We start from the raw sequence: 14,833 nt of genomic DNA, 5'->3' as shown, positions 1-14,833 counted from the left end.
AGCAAAAGTCTGGTTTTTGTCTAAACGTGAGACTACTGGATATTGAGACACAACAGGAAGAGACATTGAGGCAGGAGCCTCATTCCACTTTCGTTTATGGGAAACACTCGGAGAAAGAGAATGAAAATCAGTCGTTGGGAAGAGGTCCCCCATGATTGCTGTTGTGTCTAGACAAGACAGCCTAGACACAATGAGAGGAAGCCGAAAGGCACGCGCTTAAACTCACGCAGGCTGGCGTGAGGTCTGAAACAGGATACGTAATGAATGCTATAAAGAAAAGTACGTAGCTTCTGGAATACTTAACTTTAATCCACATTTGTAGAACATCTCTCGTTACGGTACATACTTCATAATATTAATTATCAATTGAATACGGCGCCTTGCTAGGTCGTAGCAAATGTAGCTGAAGGCTATGCTAACTATCGTCTCGGCAAATGAGAGCGTATTTGTCAGTAATCCATCGCAGGCAAAGTCGGCTGTACAACTGGGGCGAGTGCTGGTATGTCTCTCTAGACCTGCCGTGTGGTGGCGCTCGGTCTGCTATCACTGACAGTGGCGACACGCGGGTCCGACGTATCCTACCAGACCGCGGCCGATTTAAAAGCTACCACCTAGCAAGTGTGGTGTCTGGCGGTGACACCACAATTGCCAGCGTCTCTGATGGAGCGGTCCTTCCAGCAGGGGCCCTCCAAAGGTGATTGTCCACACCTTAGGTCACACCTCCCGAACGACAGACGGAGGGACCAATTGGCAGAGGAGGAAGGTAACAGCTCAGGCAATCACCCCTCCCTTGGCCTGGCTGCTACCAGGGGGTACATGCGGGCCCTACATCCCAACCCGGGGATGGGAATTACCCATTACCCAGTCTCCTGCTACGTGTCAAACGCGTGGGTGGCCGTCAGGCACAAACAGGGAGGAGAAGAAAAGATAAGAAAGAAAGGAAGGATGGCCTCAAATGCCGCAGTGGAGGAAAAGGAGAGCAGAACAAGGGAATGAAGGGACTGGGAAAGAGCAGTGCAGGGAAAGAGCAGTGCAGGGAAAGAGCAGTGCAGGGAAAGAGCAGTGCAGGGAAAGAGCGATACAGGGAAAGGGCGATACAGGGAAAGAGCGATACAGGGAAAGAACAGTATAGGGAAAGAGCAGTGCAAGAGAGAAGAGACCTACAAGTAAACCAACACAAATGAGATTCAAGAGCCCATGGAGGCACGAGTCATCTCCCCAAGAGAGGGGAAAAGGACAGAAGAAGAGACAAGCAGCACTGAAAGAGAAGCGGTGCTGCAAGGGCTGGGGCCCCGTGGTCCCCAAGCACGTACTCACCAAAGAGCGGTGAGCCCCCTGAGGGGCCTCTCAACTGATAGTCCTCCACTATGGTTGCACTACGATACAGCTATCTGTATCGCTGAGGCATCCAAGCCTCCTCACCAACAGCAAGGTCCATGGTTCATGGGGGGTGCATTGACTCAGATGCTTCAATGTTTTTTACTGCCATAGATCTTAATAAGTGACATAAATTTGAACTTGATACATCACCCATTCGTGAGGAAAAAGGTTTTTAACTGGTGGACAGACATACCGACAACAAAGTGATCCTATAAGGTTTCTGTTTTTGCTGAGTAAGGTACAGAACCCTAAAAAATAACTTTACTGTGAAATAAAAACAAACAATAACTGAAACATAGACTCCCTGTTTGAATGTGTACATGTGTAAAATTAAAATATACTACTGGCTAACATTCATTGCCATGTTGCTCCACCCTAAGTATTGTAACATGTTTGGATTGCCAGTGGCATCCTGTCCATGAGGTGGACAGTACGCTGATGCTCGAGCCTGTCTCACTCTTTGCCTCAATGTAAGGAGGGTTCCTGCAAGAACTTACTGTAAGTTTCAATTGGTCCTAAGAGTGCTTAATTGAATTCCTGTTTGCAGATACCACAGGACGTGCCACTCAGTTGACTACTGCTTGTCCCCAAGTCCCCACTCCCCCTCCATGAAACTGTCCCTTCTCCTTCCCCTCTACCCCTGCTCCACCTCTGAAGGAAGGTGTCGCTGAGGTGTGAGTGACGTGGTCATCCATTATTGTCTTCTCTAAAGCCGAACTTGTCACCAAAATGTTGACTAAGGAGTTAGACAACTGGTTTGAGGATTTTGTCGCAATACTGCATAGCCTTCACATTAATTTCATCAGCAAGGAGAGGCTTCTCAAATCCGTACATAGTACATGATTGACTGACATCCCTGCTAAACCCAATGGTAGCCTTGAGACACGCAATGGTTCCTCACTGCCCCCACATTCTCCTACAGCAATCATTCTCCTACATCGATCATCAGTGAAGACAGCCAAACATACTGATCCAATTTCCATTCCCACTTTCTTCACACACCATTGAACTGCAGGTTTTTTCCCTTTTGTTCATAATGGATGCCTAGAAGCCTAACTTATGATGGGGAGACAGTATCTTACTGTCCAGAGTCAACACCAGTACACAGCTCCGTTGCATTGTCTTCATGGAACACATCAGCCCTTTATCAACCCTCGATTTGTTGGCAGAAACACATGTTCAAAGCCGGTGGCAGACAGAAGACATCTTCCGAAATTGTACTAAATGCTTTCTCTGAGAATTACTTTGAACAATTAGTTTATGAGCCCACACGAATTGTAAATGGTTGTGAAAACACACTTCACCTCTTAGCCACAAATAATCCTGATCTAATAGAGAGCGTCACAACGGATACAGAGGTTAGTGAACACAGGGTCATTTAAGCGAGGCTCAAAACCATATCAACAAAAACCACTAAAAATTAGCGCAAAATATATCTATTATAGCAGCAGATAAAAATTCGCTTGATGCCTTCCTAAGAGAGAGTCTCCATTCTTTCCAAGCCAATTATGTAAATGTAGACCAGATATGGCTCAAATTCAAAGACACAGTATCGGCAGCAATAGATAGATTCATACCGCATAAGTTAATAAGAGACGGGACTTATCCACCATGGTACACAAAACACGTCAGAACACTGTTGCAGAAGCAATGAAAAAAGCATGCCAAATTCAGAAGAACACAAAATTCCCAAGACTGGCTAAGTTTCATGGAAGCTCGTAATTTAGTGCGGACGTCAGTGCGAAATGCTTTTAATAGTTTCCACAATGAAACATTGTCTCAAAATATGGTAGAAAACACTAAGAGATTCTGGTCATACGTAAAGTACACCAGTGACATAAAACAGTCAATATCGTCACTGCGCGATAGCGATGGAAATGTTACCGATGATGGTACCACTAAAGCGGACTTACTAAATACAGTTTTGGGTATTTCCTTCATGACAGAAAACAAAGTAAATATTCCAGAATTCGAAACCATAACAGCTGTTAGGATGAGTGACATAAAAGCAGATATCTTAGGTGTTGTGAAACAACTCAAATCACTTAAGAATGGCAACTCTTTCGGTCCAGATGGTATACCAATCAGGTTCCTTTCAGAGTACGCAGACACAATAGTGCCTTTCTTAGGAATCATATTGTCACATAGCAGACGGTGTAATTAGATGTATGACGAACACTAACTTCACTAAACGAATATTTATTCAGAACTTGCACATACAAGAGTGCGGAGTGAACTGCCTCCGGCCAGAACACATACAGTATATATACAGCTACAGAACATTCCAGTACAATGATTCTTGACATTTGTGGATACTTCTGGAATATACTGGAACCGAATATAGAAATTAAAATTGTACAGTCCAGGTGAGTTTTGAACTCGTGACCCTCCATGCAACAGTTCAGTATCATAACCACTACACCACAGTGCTGCTCAGCTTCTTCTGCGAGAATATACAACCACTCACTTCACGAAAGGTCTGTTCCTAAAGACTGGAAAGTAGCACAGGTCACACCAATATACAAGAAAGGAAATAGGAGTAACCCATTGAATTGCAGACCCATATCACTGACCTCAATTTGCAGTAGGATTTTGAAGCATATACTGTACTCTGACATTATGAATCACCTTGATGAAAATGACTTATTGATACATAACCAACACAGTATCAGAAAATATCATTCTTGTGCAACGCAGCTAGCTCTTTATTCCCATGAAGTAATGAGTGCTGTTGACAAGGTATCTCAGATCAATTCCATATGCCTAGATTTCCAGAAGGCTTTTGATACCGTTCCTCACAAGCGACTATTAATCAAATTGTGTGCATACGGAGTATCGTCTCAGTTGTGTGACTGGATTCGTGATTACCTCTCAGAGAGGTCACAGTTCGTAGTGATAGACAGTAAATCATCGAGTAGAACACAAGTGATATCTGGCGTTCCACAATGTAGTGTCATAGGCCCTCTGCTGTTCCTGATTTACATAAATGATCTAGGTGATAATCTGAGCAGCCCCCTTAGACTGTTTGCAGATGACGCTGTAATTTACCGTCTAGTAAAATCATCAGATGATCAATTCCAATTACAAAAAGATCTAGAGAGAATTTCTGTATGGTGCGAAAAGTGGCGATTGGCACTAAACAAAGAAAAGTGTGAGGTCATCCACATGGGTACTAAAAGAAATCCAATAAATTTTGGGTATACGATAAATCACACAAATTTAAGGGCTGTCAATTCGACTAAATACCTAGGAATTACAATTACAAGCAACTTAAATTGGAAAGACCACATAGATAATATTGTGGGGAAGGTGAAACAAAGACTGCACTTTATTGGCAGAACACTTAGAAGATGTGACAAACACACTGAAGAGTCAGCCTTCATTACACTTGTCTGTCCTCTGCTGGAATATTGCTGCGCAGTGTGGGATCCTTCCAGGCAGGATTTACTGAGGGCATCGAAAAAGTGCAAAGAAGGGCGGCCCGTTACATGTTATCGCGCAATAAGAGTGAGAGTGTCACTCATATGGTACGTGAGTTGGGGTGGCAGTCACTGAAACAAAGGTGGTTTTCTTTGCGGTGAGATCTATTTACGAAATTTTGATCACCAACTTTCTCTTCTGAATGCAAAAATATTTTGTTGACACCCACCTACGTAGGGAGAAATGATCATCATAATAAAATAAGAGACACCAGAGCTTGAACGGAAAGATTTAGGTGTTCCTTTTTCCCACACGCCATTCGAGAGTGGAATGGTAGAGAAGTAGTATGAAAATGGTTTGATGAACCCTCTGCCAGGCACTTAAGTGTGAATTGCAGAGTAACAATGTAGATGTAGATGAACTGCAGGTAGCAGTCATCACCTGGTGTCTTGGACCACTGGCACCAATATGACACGTATCTTCAATGTTTTGTATTTCACGATAGCAGTTTAATGTTCAAAAGAAAGTGCTTTAGTGCAAGCTAATTCGGTGGGCAATTTCCCACACCGACAACCCTTCTTGCCATAAAGTGACAACATGTGCAAGGTCAATCCTTGAAATGACTCTTTGAGGCATGTAGACAAACTGAATAGTGCACGCAACTGCACTGTCCTGTTGTAATGAGGAGCATGGCGTGCTCTACTGACTGCACTGTGAATGCAGGTGTGCTTTTACCTCCTTTATACAGATGGCTGCATGTAGCAACTGCCTGTAGTCAAAAGAGTATTAAGAAATACATTTCCAATTAGAAAAACACACACTATGCAAGTCACGGGGGTGGTGTAGAACATTTTTGAGCAGTTTATGCATAGGATGATAAGATGAACAACTTAACTTGCAATCCCCAATAGTTTACTAATGGCTCAAACTACTGAATCAAAATCTACAGCAAATGACAGCATGCAAAGGTGCTAGTAATTTTTTGTATTGTGCACATGGTAACAGGGTGAATCATGTAACTCGGACAACCCAAATATGAAAGGAGTTAAGCACTCGACACATTCGAGATGTTGAGCGGATGACAGGTACATAAAAAAAAAAAAATTAAAATTTTAGTTAAGCTTCAGAACAATGTTATTCCTCGAAACTACAACAGTGACACACACACACACACACACACACACACACACACACACACAACCCTTCAGCTTGACTGGGCTCTCTTTGTCTGTAGTCAGCATACCTAATATGACAAATATACAGGAATCTATTAAGAGATTAGAAGAATGGTCACTTTTAATATTAAAGTAATGAACACATTAAGGTATAATGACAAATAAATTTTCTGCTAGTGTTATTTGGTCTGGCATATAACAGAAAATAAGATGGCTGGTTTTTCTTACCATCTTACTGTACAGCCAGTAATTGAATCATACAAGTTAAAAAATTCAAAACATTTATACTTACCGTAATATTGAAGCATGAAGATTTATTGTGGAGAAGAGCTATATAATTTCCTAGGGACCATGCAGGGCAACATTTTTCATCTGAAACTTTTTCACATAGTTTTTCAAACTCTTCGCCTTCAGTAAGTCGCTTCTCAATTCGGCACATAGATAGAATCGATTCCCAGTTAAACAAGCCACTCTCACCCAATGAGCTGAGTACAACCCGTGAAAATTCAATATCTGTAATAGACAGAACATTGTGCAATTGTGTAATAAAGATATGAAAATTTTACAATAGTAATGAGTGAAGTCCTTCTAAAATATTTCCAGAAATTTGTAACACATATAAAATTAATTTTAAATTCAAACTAAAGCTAATAATTTATTCTGAACATGTATGTATGTTTTGCTCTTCCTTGGTATGACGTTACTGTGTGGTAAGGTAACACATAATCATTGCTTAAATATTAAGGGATACCACTGTGAAACAATATAAAGTGAAATATCCATTCAAAATCTGTTGATGCAGAGTCTAAACATGGCATTCTTTAATTTGCTGGAAAAAATCTGTAAAAGTGTAGCATAAGACTGTCATAAGAACTATTATGGAGCATTGCTTGTCTGTTTGAGATCCTCATTCTGTTGACACAAACAAAAAGGTCACAGAAATCCAGAAACTTTCTGTCAGATTTTTAACCAGCTGGCATCTTTCACACAAAAGTGTTAATAAAGGTACTCACAGAGCTTAAAATAGAACCACTGAAGGAAAACTAATATTCTCCTCATGAAATACTGTTGGCTCTATTTAAAGATTTCAGACACACTGTGAAACAACTGTTGGGTCTCCACCAAATACAGATTATATGAACAAGGCATTAAAAAATAGGATGCTTAGAGTGACAAAAAGAGAGTCATTTATTCTTCAATCTACATTTCAATCAAACACAGAAAAAGAGCAAGTAACAATGGTACTTTGATACCACGCATCATACACTGAACAGTGGCATTGGTTGTATGTGAAAAAGATTCAGACTTGCTTACCTGACCTAGCAACCTTGATTTGGGTCTGCCAAGATTTTACTAAATCAAATCAAGGATAAAGTCAATATGGTTCTTACTTGTAGGGCTTGATAAAAACCTTCCCTAGATTTATTCATTATTAAGCCCTGTACAGTGAAATTCTTATGTAAAGATGTCTTCAACCCAAAAGTTCATCTGTAGTTGCAGCTGCAGAGCCCAGTGAATGTGCTAGCAGCAACTGCAGCGGTTTTCATTTGTTGCATATGATTTAGTATAGTTTTTGTCTCACATGCTTCTGTGAATTGAATTCTATCTGTGTATTTTGCTCTGTTCATTAGTTTATACCAACTTATCCCAAGTTTTTGTGTAAATTTTTGTGCATCTGCATTGTGAGAAATAACCATGGAGTTTAGTAAAAACATGAAGTAGTGTAGCAGCAGAACCTTGGATTGCACCCAGCAACTCCTTTGGTTAGTGTTACATTACTTGCAAACCGCTCAGGTCTGATCGCTTACTATTGCAGCTACGAAGAAATTAAAGGCACTCAAAACAGCTTGCAAAGCTGAAACTGAATATTCTCTAGCATTCAGCACTGCAGAAGTAATGACTGCCATAAAAGACATGAAATCAGGGAAAACCACAAGCTTTGATGGTGTTCATGCAGCATTCCTTTTGCACTATGGCAATAATGTGAAAAAGTGGCTGGCTGCAAAAAGTCTTTGAAGATATAGCAGTTGGTCAAACAGGATTTATACCTAACAGCAGCTGCACAAATCAAGTCCTCTACCTAACAACCCTCATATAATTTGCCTTCCAGAATCAAACTACCAACCAATTTCACTCTTGCCGGTTTTTTCAAAAATATTTGAAAAGGTTGTGTTCAAGCATCCTCTTGAGCATCTGACTGCAAATAATAAAACAATGCAAAATCCAGGACATACTGCAATAACATATTGTCAAAGTCACAGTTTCGGTTCCTTTAGGGTTCCAATACAGAGAAGGCTACTTACTTTTAGAATGAGAATGTACTTAATTCATTAGATAACAAATTAGAGGCTACTGTCATTTTCTTTCACCTGTCAAAAGCCTCTGACTGTGTTAATCACAGCATTCTCTTAAGTAAATTAGAATATTATGGTGTCACTGGTAGTGCTGCAAAATGGTTCGAGTCTTACCTAACACGAAACAAAGGGTGTGCAGTAAGCAATCAGTCTTCATCTGACTGGAAATTTATTACATGTGGTGTTCCTCAAGGTTACATCTTGGGTCCGCTGCTTTTTCCTGCATATATTAATGACCTCTTATCTGTTACATTGCCAGATGCTTAGTTTGTGTTGTTTGTAGGTGATACAAAAATTGCAATAAAAAGCAAATGATGTACAGATTTACGAATGGCTACTAATCAAATTTTCACTGAGATTAATAAACGGTTTAAAGCTAATTCACTGTCATTAAACTTTGGAAAGACCCACTATATACAGTTCAGAACCTGTAAGAGATTTCCTTACGGCAACTGTATAACGTACGAAGACATACAGGTCGAAAATGTGGTCAGAGTTAAATTTCTGGGATTACAAATCAATAATAAATTCAGTTGGGAAGGGCATACCACAGAACTGCTGAAGTGCCTAAACAAGTCTGTATTTCCAATAAGAATGTTGTCAGATGTAGGAGATACAAATATAGAAAAACTTGCACACTTTGCTTACTCTCATTTTATTATGTCATATGGGATCATATTCTGGGGTAACTCGTCAAACTGTGTGAAAGTTTCTAGCATACAACAGCATGTAATAAGATTCATTTGTGATGTAGATTGAAGAACATCATGTAGAAACCTGTTCAAGGAACTTTGTATACTAACCCCTGCTTCTCAGTATCTTTATTCCTTAATGAAATTTGTTGCAAGTAATATGTCTCTATTTCCAACCAATAGCTCCCTAAGTAGCTTCAATGTTAGGAATAAGAACAATCGAAATAAAGACCTAAAATCACTTAACTTGGTCCAAAAAAGGGGTCCAATATTCAGGAACATACATCTTCAACAAATTGTCAGCAACCATTAAAAATTTGGTTTCAGATAAAGCACTGTTTAAACAGAGTTTGAAAGAATTTTTGATAGGCAACTCTTACTCTATAGATAAATATCTTAACAGGGACTGTTAACCAGCTCAAGTAAAAATGTCTGTTAGACTTTAGTTTTGATAGCACTTGGTCACAACAATCAACGGTAGATATTTTGTGTATGATAAATTTATTACAAGTCGATAACTATGTTCCATTCTGACAGTGTATTAATTCTGTAAATATTAGCAGTTCCAATTTACTGTAATGTATTCACATATTTTGACAATCTCCTGACAAATGATCAGGGTAGTGAGTATTATATTCAAAAGTTTTATATTTTTTATGTTATACTTTCTGACTTGTTCCACACACATGAGAATCCACTCAATTTTTGGGTCTATGGAACAAAAATGAATCGAATCTAATCGAATCTAATCTAACAAAAGTCATCAATCTTATCCATCCATTTGGCAGCTGCATATAACACTGCCTAGAGGCAAGGTGTCATATGGGAACTTCTGCAAGTCATTCCAAGATTCAAAGTTGGCTGTCTTGTCAGTGAAATGCAGCAATGGATTCACTCATGATCTGTTGTTGTTGCTGCTGTTGTTGTTGTTGTTGTTGTTGTTGTTGTTGCTATGGTCTTCAGTCCAGAGACTGGTTTGATGCATCTCTCCACGCTACTCTATTCTATGTAAGCTTCTTCATCTCTGAGTAACAACTGCAACCTACATCCTTCTGAATCTGCTTAGTGTATTCATCCCTTGGTCTCCCTCTATGATTTTTACCCTCCACACTTCCCTACAATACTAAATTGGTGATACCTTGATGCCTCAGAATATGTCCTACCAACTGATCCCTTCTTCTAGTCAAGTTGTGCCACAAATTCCTCTTCACCCCAATTCTATTCAGTACCTCCTCTTCAAAATTGTTGAGGCTTTCGTGGCCACTTGTTGACAAACTGCCTATTGGCTTCTGTCTCGGGTTCTTCGGCCGACATTCATCTAGTGATTTTTCTGACTTTTCGCCAGCACGAGTGGCTTTGACAATGCCAGCCACTCGTGCTGGCGAAACGTCAGAAAAATCACTAGATGAACGTCGGCCGAAGAACCCGAGACAGAAGCCAACCTCCTCTTCAGTTACATGATCTACCCATCTAATCTTCAACATTCGTCTGTAGCACCACATTTCCAGAGCTTCTAATCTCTTCTTGTCTAAACTATTTATTGTCCATGTTTCACTTTCATACGTGGCAACACTCCATACAAATACGTTCATAAAACACTTCCCTACACTTAAATCTATACTTGACGTTAACAAATTTCTCTTCTGCAGAAATGCCTTCCTTGCCATTGCCGGTCTACATTTTATATACTCTCTACTTCAACCATCAGCAGTTATCCTGCTCCCCAAATAGTGAAACTCATCCTCCACCTTAAGTGTCCCATTTTCCAATTCAATTCCCTCAGCATCACCTGATTTAATGTGATTACATTCCATTATCCTCATTTTGTTTTTCTTCATGTTCATCTTACATCCTCCTTTCAACACACTGCCCATTCTGTTCAACTGTTCTTCCAGATGCCTCGCTGTCTCTGACACAATTACAATGTCATCGGCAAACCTAAAATTCTTTATTTCTTCCCCATGGATTTTACTTCCTACTCCAAATTTTTCTTTTGTTTCCTTCACTGTTTGCTCAATATACAGATTGAATAACATCAGGGATAGGCTACAACCCTGTCTCACTCCCTCCCCGGCCACTGCTTCCCTTTCATGCCCCTCAACTCTTGTAAATGCTGTCTGGTTTCTGTACAAATTGTAAATAGCCCTTCACTCCTTGTATTTCACCACTGCCACCATCAGAATTTGAAAGAGAGTATTCCAGTCAACATTGCCAAAAGCTTTCTCTAAGTCTACAAATGCTAGAAACGTAGGTTTGCCTTTCCTTAATCTTATCTTCTAAGATAAGTTATAGGGTCAGTATAGCCTTGTGTGTTCCAAAATTTCTACAGTATCGAAACTGATCTTCCCCGAGGTCAGCTCCTACTAGTTTTTCCTTTCGTCTATAAAGAATTTGTCTCTATTTTGCAACCACGACTCATTAAATTTATAGTTCAGTAACTTCCACACCTGTCAGCACCTGCTTTCTTTGGGATTGGAATTCTTATATTCTTCTTGAAGTCTGGGGGTATTTCGCCTGTCTCATACACCTTGCGCACCAGATGGTAGAGTTTTATCATGGTTGGCTCCCAAGGCTATCAGTAGTTCTAATGGGATGCTTTCTACTCCCGGGGCCTTGGTTTGACTTAGGTCTTTCAGTGCTCTGTCAAACTCTTCACGCCGTTTCATATCTCCTATTTCATCTTAATCTACATCCTCTTACGTTTCCATAATATTGCCCGCACGTACATCGCCCTTGTATAGACCTTCCATATAGTCCTTCCGCCTTTCTGCTTTCCCTTCTTTGCTTAGAACTGGGTTTCCATTTGAGCTCTTGATATTCATACAAGTGGTTCTATTTCCTCCAAAGGTCTCTTTAATTTTCCTATACGCAGTATCTATCTTACCCCTAGTGATATATGCTTCTACATCCTTACATTTGTCGTCTAGCCACCCCTGCTTAGCCATTTTGCACTTCCTGTCAATCTCATCTTTGAGATGTTTGTATTCCTTTGTCTCTCCTTCATTTACTGCATTTTTTGTATTTTCTCCTTTCATCAATTAAATTCAGTATGTCTTCTGTTACCCAAGGATTTGTACTAGCCCTCATCTTTTTACCTACTTGATCCTCTGATGCCTTCATTATTTCATCTCTCAAAGCTACCCATTCTTCCTCTACTGTATATCTTTCCCCCATTCTTGTCAATCGTTCCCTAATGCTCTCTCTCAAACTCTCTACAACCTCTGGTCCTTTCAGTTTATCCAGGTCCCATCTCCTTAAATTCCCACCTTTTTGCAGTTTCTTCAGTTTTAATCTACACTTCATAACCAATAGATTGTGGTCAGGGTCCACATTTGCCCCTGGAAATGTCTTACAATTTAAAACCTGGTTCCTAAATCTCTGTCTTAGCATTATATAACTTATCTGAAACCTTCCAGTGTCTCCAGATCTCTTCCACGTATACAACCTACTTCCATGATTCTTAAACCAAATGTCAGCTATGATTAAGTTATGTTATGTGCAAAATTCTACCAGGCAGCTTCCTCTTTCATTCCTTACCCTCATTCCATATTCTCCTACTACTTTTCCTTCTCTTCCTTTTTCTACTATCGAATTCCAGTCTCCCATGACTATTGAATTTCCATTTCCCTTCACTATCTGAATAATTTCTTTTATGTCTTCCTACATTTCTTCAATCACTTTGTCATCTGCAGAGGTAGTTGGCATATAAACTTGTACTACTGTGGAAGCGCGGGCTTCATGTCTATCTTGGCTACAATAATGCATTCACTATGCTGTTCATAGCAGCTTACCCGCAATCCAATTTTTTCCTTCATTATTAAACCTACTCCTGCATTTCCCCTATTTGGTTTTGTATTTATAGCCCTGGGTGATGGTGTGGGTATTAGATTAGGAAATGAGACGCTTAAAATAGTAAATGAGTTTTGCTATTAGGGGAACAAAATAACTGATGATGGTCGAGGTAAAGAGGATATAAAATGTAGACTGGCAATGGCAAGGAAAGCGTTTCTGAAGAAGAGAAATTTATTAACATTGTTTTGAATATAGATTTGTCAGGAAGTCTTTTCTAGAAGTATTTGTATGGAGTATAGCCATGTATGGAAGTGGAATGTGGATGATAAATAGTTTAGGCAAAAAGAGAATAGAAGCTTTCAAAATGTGGTGCTACAGAAGAATGCTGAAGATTAGATGGGTAGATCACATACGTAATGAGGAGGTATTGAATAGAATTGTGGAGAAGAGAAATTAGTGGCACAACTTGACTAGAAGAGGAGATCAGTTGGTAGGACATATTCTGAGGCATCAAGGGATCACCAATTTAGTATTGGAGGGCAGTGCAGAGGGTAAAAATTGTAGAGAGAGACCAACAGATGAATACACTAAACATATTCATAAGGATGTAGGTTGCAGTAGGTATGGGGAGATGAAGAAGCTTGCACAGGATAGAGTAGCATGGAGAGCTGCATCAAACCAGTCTATGGACTGAGGACCACAATCAGTGCTGTATTCGCCTGACCAGAAATCTTGATCCTCCTGTCATCGAACTGCACTAATTCCTAACTATATTTATCTTTAAGCTATCCATTTCCCTTTTTGAATTTTCTAACCTACCTGCCCGATTAAGAGATCTGACATTCCATGCTCTGATCTGTAGAAGGCCAGTTTTGTTTCTCCTGATAACTATGTCCTCCTGAGTAGTCCCTGCCCAGAGATCCAAATGGGGTGACTATTTTACCTCTGGAATATTTTACCCAAGAGGATGCCATCATCATTTAACCATATAGTAAAGCTGCATGCCCTTGGGAAAAATTATAGCTGTAGTTTGCCCTTGCTTTCAGCCGTTCACAATACCAGCACAGCAAGGCCGTTTTAGTTAATGTTACAAGGCCAATCATCCAGACTGTTGCCCCTGCAACTACTGAAAAGGCTGCAGCCCCTCTTCAGGAACCACACTTTTGTCTGGCCTCTCAACAGATACCCCTCCACTGTGGTTGCACCAACAGTATGGCTATCTCTATCACTGAGGCACGCAAGTCTCCCCACCAACAGCAAGGTCCATGGTTCATGGGGAAGGACTCATGATCTACATCTGCATATATTCTCTACAGACCATTCTGAAGTGCATGGACAGGGGCTAATTTCTACTTTACCACTTATTAGGTCTTCTTCCAGTTCCAGTCAAATATGGAGCAACAGAAGAATGAATGCATAAATGCCACTGTGGATGCTTCAATTGGTTTAATCTTGTCTTCAGAGTCCCTACCGAATCAACACACAGAGAGTAGTTGTATTCCTCACAGTATCCTGGTTCACAAACTCTGTAAGTATGCTTTCATGGGATAATTGATGATTATCTCCAAGTGCTTGTCAGTTAAGGATTTTCATCATCTCAGTGATGCTATTCCATGGGTCAGACAAACCTTTGATCATTCGTGCTGTCCTTTTTTGTATGTTTAATACTTCTGTTAGTCGTATTTAGTGTGTGCCCCCATACTTGTGAATTATTCTAGGATTGACTGCATTAGAGTTCTACAGAAAACATCCATTGTAATGTAGAACTGCTAACCAGTTCTTGCATGTCAACACCTGATGACCTCAAAGCTGCCGCAGACTGCTGCTAGCAGTTGTTTCAGCATTACACCATTCCTTGCAGGCCAAGTACGTAAGCATAATCACCGTTCGTCAACCACCACTGTTACTGATATCTGGGATGCCAGTTCAGCATTACGACAGGGTGACTACATAACACCTGAGGTGTCTAGACGACAACACTCTGGGCCAGAACATGTACTGCAGTTCCCACCCAGCTGGC

At 40.3% G+C, this 14,833-nt stretch overlaps 1 protein-coding gene across 1 annotated transcript in view; it reads right to left on the bottom strand.

The window, feature by feature from the left end:
• LOC126247987 (protein dispatched) overlaps nt 1–14,833 on the bottom strand; it is a 148,787-nt gene that overhangs the window by 71,326 nt on the left and 62,628 nt on the right. Inside the window, exon 6 of the mRNA XM_049948570.1 lies at nt 6,268–6,488. Within this exon, the coding sequence (XP_049804527.1) occupies nt 6,268–6,488 (221 nt within the window). The remainder of the gene's footprint in view (nt 1–6,267; nt 6,489–14,833) is intronic.

This window comes from Schistocerca nitens, chromosome 3, assembly GCF_023898315.1.
Source record: "Schistocerca nitens isolate TAMUIC-IGC-003100 chromosome 3, iqSchNite1.1, whole genome shotgun sequence".
NCBI lineage: Eukaryota > Metazoa > Arthropoda > Insecta > Orthoptera > Acrididae > Schistocerca > Schistocerca nitens.
The sequence above is the reverse complement of the archived record's forward strand: the minus strand, read 5'-3'. Positions and strand labels throughout refer to the sequence as shown.